This window comes from Coptis chinensis, chromosome 4, assembly GCF_015680905.1.
Source record: "Coptis chinensis isolate HL-2020 chromosome 4, ASM1568090v1, whole genome shotgun sequence".
NCBI lineage: Eukaryota > Viridiplantae > Streptophyta > Magnoliopsida > Ranunculales > Ranunculaceae > Coptis > Coptis chinensis.
The window spans coordinates 88,621,376-88,629,590 of NC_141459.1; the positions used below are offsets into that span (position 1 = coordinate 88,621,376).

Below are 8,215 nucleotides of genomic sequence, written 5' to 3' on the forward strand. Positions count from 1 at the left end.
AAGAACCAGACCGCAGATTAATCTGGCAAGAGCCTGCTGTGTTGTAGAAATATTATTCTAATTTGATACTGGGGGTCTTAACTGAGAAATATTCATGGACAATATTTAGTTGGTAGAAACAAGATCATTTAGTTGGTAGAAACAACTTGGTCTTGTTAAGACCCCCAGTAGAGTTTCTACTGGGGGTCTTAACAAGACCAAGTTGTTTCTACTGGGGGTCTTAACAAGACCAAGTTGTTTCTACCAACTGAGATCACCAGCATTCACTAATATTATTCACAGTCACACTTCACATCCATAAGATCACACAAATTCACATATTTTTAGTTCATTCAATTCCATAATGCATCTTGTTTAGTAATCACTTATTTACTGACCTCACCTTTAGTTCCTACTCCACGATTTGCATTTCACATATTTGCCAAATCACATATACCCGTGTGCCTCTTTCACACCGAGTACCACTACAAGACATGTCCCAAGCGGTGATATCGCCTCCATGAACATATTTACACCTTGCAAACTCGTAACTTGTGAGTCACAACCATCTTTGGACTTTCCATTCGCATAATCACAGCCTCTTATGGGCATTCAATATCTCAGGTCATTCATGGCACATTCAATGAATACCTTAGGTCATTCCCGCCACATTCAATGAATACCTATCATACACTAACGGGGTTATTCATGGCACATTCAATGAATACCTTGGGTTATTCCGCCACATTCAATGAATACCTATCATACACTAACGGGTCATTCATGGCACATTCAATGAATACATTGGGTCATTCCGCCATATTCAAAGAATAACGATCATACACTAACAGGTCATTCATGTCACATTCAATAAATACCTTGGGTCATTCCCACCATATTCAAGGAATACCCATCATAATACTAACAGGTCATTCATGACACATTCAATGAATACCTTTCTATCACATGACATCTCAAGTCATAATATATCATTACCAAATCCTGATGAGGCGTGAAGAGTTCTAAAGGTGTGGTTGACTCGTTGAAAATATTATTCTCAGCTCACTTATCACTGCACTAGCATTAATCATGCACAACAATTGATCACACGTGCAGAAAGTTATTTTCATGCATCAATACAAATCAATCACGCATTTAAATATCATTGAACGCTACACGAATTGTCATCAATCAAATACAATTCAAACAACCACAATCACATACACAATTAAATACTAACATTATACGCATATAGTTATCACAAAAACTAATATATAATATATAATATAGTGGCTGCCCCTGTATATAAGGCTGCCTACGTATCCAATCTTTCAATATTAGAATCAAGCCTTACGTAGCTCTTAACCAATACATATCAACATCCTTGTATGTACCTTTAAAGAAAACAACAATTTATACTATATAGAATCACATACAATAAGTTTCAAATACTCCTACAATCATATACGTAAAGTTCCATATCTAGAGATACACTATGAAGCTTTAAATCCAAAAACTCACAATCATATCTTTCTCTACTTTTGATTCTAAAAAAAACGATCTTATGAACCATGTCGGTTCCAAATAAAACCACAGTCTAAAAGTAAAGTACAAACATTATATAAAACACCTAAGAAGAATTTAAGAGACTCTTAGTTCATGACTAGACATATTTCCCAAAATAGGTTCATGCACATAAAGGATAACGTGATAGGTTTTCTAGCCAACTAGTCAATGCTATAGTTTTTCCTACATTCATCCAAATTACATGTAACTTAATTATTTAGAAACTAGGGTATTTTGACATACTTTTTCATGTAGAACTCGAAGTCCCAACCTTAGTCCATCTAGAAGAAAACTTAGGTTGAAAACGGTAAAAATCCTAATTTCAGCAAATTAGATTTCTGACGGACTATCTTCCGAATGGCATAATTCTTTCCACAGGTATCCAAATGTATTGAGGCTTTTTACGTCGAAAAGCTAACACATAGAAATTACTTTCTTATGTTTTACAAAAATATTCAATCTCATTCTAAATGTGCCAAAACTAGGCTCGAACACAGTGCACAGAAACTAATTTCTGACGCACTATTTTCTGTCAGTCAAACTTCTAGACGTCATAATTAATTCCACGGGCCTTCGAATGCGATGAGGCTAATTGTAATAGAAAGCAGACTTCCAGATCTTACTCTTTTATGTTTTATAAAAATTCTAACTCTCACCCTAACTATTTGGACTTGAACACAGTGCGTATAAACTGATTTCTGACACACTGTTTTCTGTCAACCAAATTTCCAGACCTTATATCTATCTCCACAGACTTTGGAATGCAACGAGCCCAATTGGGTTGGAAAGAAGACTCAGAAAACTCACTTTTTTATGTTTTGGAGAGAGTTTGAATCGAACCCTAACTATGTGAAAACTTGATTCCAAACCAGGCACAGACCGGATTTCTACAGTTAGAAAATTCTGACGTGCCAACTTCCGAAGGGTGTAACTCCATCAACATAAACCAAAATGCTATGGGGATTTTTGAGTTTGAAAGTGGACAGCTAAAACTTAGTTAACATGCTTTAATCAAAACCTATATCAATTTCTAAAGACACTGAAAATCGTCTCCAAATCAGACAAAATTTCTAACTAGAACAGGAACAAAACAACAATATTAGAACTAAGTGTACGCCAATTTAAATACTTATCTAATTTAATAGAAGGGTTCATTGCTCATATAGGTCTTTTATACTAAAATAAAATTAAGAGATAAGTTTAAAACCGATGTAAAGGTTAGGCTTATAGCCTTGTATAAGTCTGACTTGTAGGTTCATTATACAAAAGAGAACCAATAGTTAAAGAGATTCAAAACTAATATATAGGTTAAGGCCCATGCACATTAATGTCTGACTTAGTTTAGCTTAACCTTATTATAACTAGGTGAGCAACAATTTAAGGTGTACCTCCTAGGTAGTCAAAACAGTTCCTGTTTGGACTTACAGAATTTAAGTCTACATATTCCTACATAATCATCACCACTTATTTCATATTTTAAATATCATGAAGGTTGCATAAGTTGTTACAATCAAATATTCCTTAGATCATCACCGACCATATAAGACACTTCAATAGCAAATAATTCATACAAACGCTTCAACTACTTACTTCTCATACATATATATATAAGTCATTTATAATTCATAGACACTTCAAATGTTTATTCTTATATCTATAAGCCACTTCAAAAGTAAATAAGTGATGCAGACACCACCGGCCATATAAACTCATTTATATCAAAAGAAATCTCAACGTCAGTAACTTAACACAGTATAATGCATATAATAATCAATCAATTAAATTTTAAAATAATAAGGTTTAGACTACTCACTTGCAAATTGATCGGAAAAGCGAAAACCAGCGAAAATAAACGAAACCGAAAGTCACACCGTTCTGCGAAGGTTGTCTTCTCCCTCCGGCTTTTATCTCTTTCACAACCGTAAGCGCTCTCTCTCTTTTAGAGCACGTCTCTTCTCTGTTTGTTTTCTTTTTTCTTTAAAAAAAACTCTCCCTAAAACAAGAACGAGGGTTTGGTAAAACCAAAAAACCCGAAACCCCATCCCTTATTTCCAGCAACTACTCATCTCACTTCCCATGTTTTTATGTTTTTATCTTTATCTTTATCTTTATCTTTATCCTTTTTTATTATTATTATTTAACTTTATATATATTTAATAAAAATGGTAATGAAAAATAGGGTTGTTATACAGTGCTTGTCCCCGGGCGATGTCAATTTTAAGCCCTTTGCCAACATAAAACAGGGTCTTTCTCCATTGATGCATCAGTGCATCACTACATCAGTCCATGAAATTGAAGAACAACCTAGCTTGATATAATTGTTTTCTAAGAGAAAAGTTTGTTATTGGGAGTAACAATATGCAATGTATTTATTGCTAAACATACATGCAATTGTTCTATAAGTGGTTACGAAAATGCTAGTGAGACAGCTACTGTGGTTGTACCAGGCTAATAGCCCAATCAAGTGAAGGGCACGTTACAGATGAAAAACTTATTACTCTTTCATCCGGTTCTCTCTCTCTCTCCCTCTCTCCCTTTTTTCTTTAGTTAAAGAAAATTAAGAAAAACAAATAACAATAAAACAAGGTATTTGTTATTGACAGAGCCATATTGTGTTGGGCAGACCTAAAAAAAAACAATTATTACAAGTGTGTCATTGGTTCCAAAAAGTCCAAAAAAAATTATTACAAGTGTGCCATTGGTCCCAAAAAATTGAATTCGAAAACCCCAAGTTTAAACGACCCGGCTAGGTCGTTCATTGTGCAAACCCAACGATATAGCCACACCGTTTGGACTAAGTCTCCAACGATATGGCCACATCGTTTGGACTAAATTCCAAACGACTTGGCCACACCATTTGGGACTTAGTCCAAACGATGTGCCCACACCAGTCAAGAGGCCAAGAAACAGAACTTTATATTTTTTAAAGTTCAAATCTCAAACAGTGTGGCCAACTAAGTCTCCAACGATATGGCCACACTGTTTGGACTAACTCCCAAACGGTGTGGCCAAGTCGTTTGGAACTTAGTCCAAACGATGTGGCCACACCGTTTGGACTAAGTCCCTAACGATATGGCCACACCGTTTGGGATTTGAACTTTGAAAAAATATAAAGTTACTTTTTTTGGCCTCTTGACCGATAAATGGCATCGTTTGGACTAAGTCCTTAAACGGTGTAATAAGTCGTTGGGACTTAATCCAAACGGTGTGGCCATATCGTGAATCATAGTCTTCAACGATATGGCCACGTTTTGGGACTTAGTCCAAACGGTGTAGCCATATAGTTGGGTTTGCATAATGAACAACCTAGCCGGGTCGTTTAAGCTTGGGGTTTTCGAATTCAATTTTTTGGGACCAATGACACACTTGTAATAATTATTATTTTTTGGGGTCTGCCCAACAAAATATGGGGTCTGTGAGTAATAGGACTCAACAACAAAAAGAAAACACACAAGCATTAATTCTCTTCTTCCCACTGTTGTTAGTAGAAAACCACTTATCTTTTTCAGTTTTGCTTAATCAAGTCATTAATATAAAGAAAGAACACTAATACCATGAAAACCAACTGGCAACAATACAAATTAAAGTTGTATTTTTCAAATAAAAATCATGTTTTTCTGTTGAATGCAATACAATCATTTGGATTTCATCTAGAAAATGAGCGATCTTGTATGCATACTGAAAGAATGTTTTCTCTAGGTGATTTGTTATTTAAGATATTTTTAAAATTATGCATTTATTTGGGGGTTTTTTTTTTTTTGATAAATATGCATTTATTTAGAAGTGGTGAAAGTCATGACTGTTTTTGGGCTACCATTGCCGTTCGAGTCGAAGACGAAGAGATACAACAACCATGGCTGGTACAGGTGAACAAGATGAATTCCTTGGTTTCTTTATCTTAATTTAATTTAATTTATTATTATTATTTTTTTTATAAGCTAAAATGTGAATTAGACTGAATGAGTAGCAAGTTTCTCTTGTAAGATGTGGCATTAGCCTATTGGGCTGTGAGCTAGATATAAGACAGTAGCTGTCCCGCCAGCACTACTCAAGTGGTTATTGTGAATACATATTTCTATGTACTTTGAGTTGAGAACACAAAGGATTAATGTAATAAACGAAGTTTGACAGCCTTACATAAATGAAGTTTAATTTTCAAGAAACTCGTAGTTATAACTGCAAATCTTCAATTTCAGCCAGAAGCTACAAAGAGAAAAACAAGAGAAACAAAAACAATTGGAGGAGATAGAGCGGCAGACTTGCTTCAGCAATAGAGTGAAAGCTTTTAGAGGGTTCAATGGAAGAAGAGATGATTAATAATGAGGTATACAAGGAATGTCAAAAGAATCATGCTGCTGGGTTAGGTAAGTATGTAACAGACGGATGCAATGAGTATGTTACCGATGGTTCAAAAGGTAATGGAAAGTTCTGTCAAGCTTGTGGATGCCACCAAAGTTTCCACCGCAAAGTTTCAGTACAGGAAAAAATTAGGCAAGATGTCATTGATCTTCCTGAAAATGAGATAGATCATTCAGATGCATCTAATACCAACACTAGAGCAGTTACCTTGAAAGGAAGCAAAGGTTCGGCTAAAGAGTCTACTAACAAGCTTTATTTAATAAGGGAAGAGGGAGATGAAGCGGAGAGAACTTCCAAAAAGTCCAATCAAAAGGAAACGGAGGATCATGCAAATGCTAAACAAAGTAGCAGCAGCAAGGCAAGTTATTAATCATTGTGAGGTTTTGGCGATTCTTTTAAATGCGGTTTGCTCTTGAAGTGAAAATGAAACACATCTTCTTTATATGTTGTTGTTTTTGTTGTTGCGCAGGTTAAAAAAATGGTGAAAAAAGAACAGCCAGTGAAGAAGAAAACTACGCTGACTTCCTACAACATCGATAGTGGCGATTGCATTAGAGTTGGAGATAGCGTTATCATACGGCCTTGCAAGAAGCGGGCAGGGTCAAGGAAGGGTAGAGTCGAAGGTTTCAGAGAAGATCCAAGAAATGGGGTGCAAGCAATGATCAAACATTATTTTGATCCAGAAGATGCTAAACATGGAAGAAGATCATTTCATGGTAAGAGGGAGGTGTTTTTGTCGGACATGACAAATGAGGTGCACGGAGACTCGATTGAATGCAGAATTAATTTATACTATTTGGATGAGTATCTTCAGCTTCAGTGTGCTGATGATGAGCTTGAGCATACGGATTACTTCTATAGGCTGTACTATGATTACGAAAAGCGAACTTTTAAGACTGTTTCATTGATGGGGGAAGTAACGGAGAATGGTGAACTACGCGTTTATTGCAAGTGCTTTATGCCTGAGAACCCGGATGAGTTTTGGATTCCGTGCAATGGGTGTGAGGATTGGTTCCATCCCCGCTGTATTGGGACGACGAGGAAAGAAGCAGAAACGCCAGGCTATAAGTATGTTTGTAGTCGTTGTTCTGCTGATTAAAGGTACTCTTGGTCACTAATGATTCCCTGAAAATGGACATTTTCACCAATTTGGCTCCACGCAAATTTTTTAACTTGCCTTAGTAGTATGTTTGTGTTGGATAACTTACTGGTTGAATCCAGACTTCGACGACCCTTTGCCAAAGGGAAATCGTAGTCTCAATTAAATGTTGTCGCACAGTCTTAGGGAAGTTAGCAGATTCACAAATAAAGCTTAGTTATTGTCACCAGCTATACAATTAGCCTTGTCATTTACTACAAAGTGGCCATTTTCTTAGACTTGTAGCTGTCTAAATTTTTGCATTTGCCGGTAGTGATATCCAAATCACAAGACAAAAGTCATTAAATTGGCACCACCTTTGCTTCATGAATGATTCACTTGCTTGCAAAATTGTTAATTAGTCTTGATTTTCCATAACTAGTTTTCAAAGGAACAGGGACTCAAATATCTGTTCGTTTTTCTTCAGCTCTGAATCTAGGACTTACGTTGAATACAGAGTACACCACTTTCGGGTGGCGTGTAATCCAAGATCGATTTGACAACTGATTTTTAGGAAGAGTTTTAATGCTGATTGAACTGCTGTTTTCAAACAGGAAATCTGGTTCAATACAACTTTTAGAAAACATACAAAAAGGAAAACCTGAAGAAAAGAGATAGAGGCATACTAATCAAGAAAACAAACAGAGCGATCAATGGAATTAATGTAGAGGTATACAAGGAATGCCAGAAGAATCATGCTGCTGGCAGGTGACAGATGGATGTTACGAGTACATTCGCGATGATTCAAAACCTAATGGAATGTATTGTGAAGCTTGTGCTTTTCACCGAAACTTCCACCATAAAGTTTGGTACAGGAAAAACGTCAAAGTTATCAAGTAAATGCGAGACCAAGTAGTAGCAGCAATGTTAAACTAGAATCCCAAGATGTCGTCATTGACCTTACTGAAAACTTTATAGATCCTATGAAAAACCCTAACCCCAACCCTAGAGGATTTATGATAAAAGAAGTAAAAAGTGAAGCTAGTACGGATAATAAGTGTGATGACGGAGATCTTTCTGCACAAAGGGAAGCGTATGGACTAGGGAGTGACGGCGAAAAGCCAGATGGAAAGGCAGCAGAGGATTCGAACACGACTAGGGAGCATGTTAGAGCATCTTTAGCAGAGCAACCAAAAAAACACCAAAATTTTGAACCAAACCAAACACCAAACC

At 36.2% G+C, this 8,215-nt stretch overlaps 1 protein-coding gene across 1 annotated transcript; it reads left to right on the top strand.

Annotated features, from left to right (window-relative positions):
• Positions 1–5,697: 5,697 nt before the first annotated feature.
• On the top strand, positions 5,698–7,660 carry LOC147505476 (chromatin remodeling protein EBS-like). Its single transcript, XM_086604141.1, has 2 exons — positions 5,698–6,262; positions 6,374–7,660. The coding sequence occupies exons 1-2, from the start codon at positions 5,843–5,845 to the stop codon at positions 7,001–7,003; spliced, it is 1,050 nt and encodes a 349-aa protein (XP_086460267.1). The 5' UTR covers positions 5,698–5,842; the 3' UTR covers positions 7,004–7,660.
• The last annotated feature ends 555 nt before the right edge of the window (positions 7,661–8,215 follow it).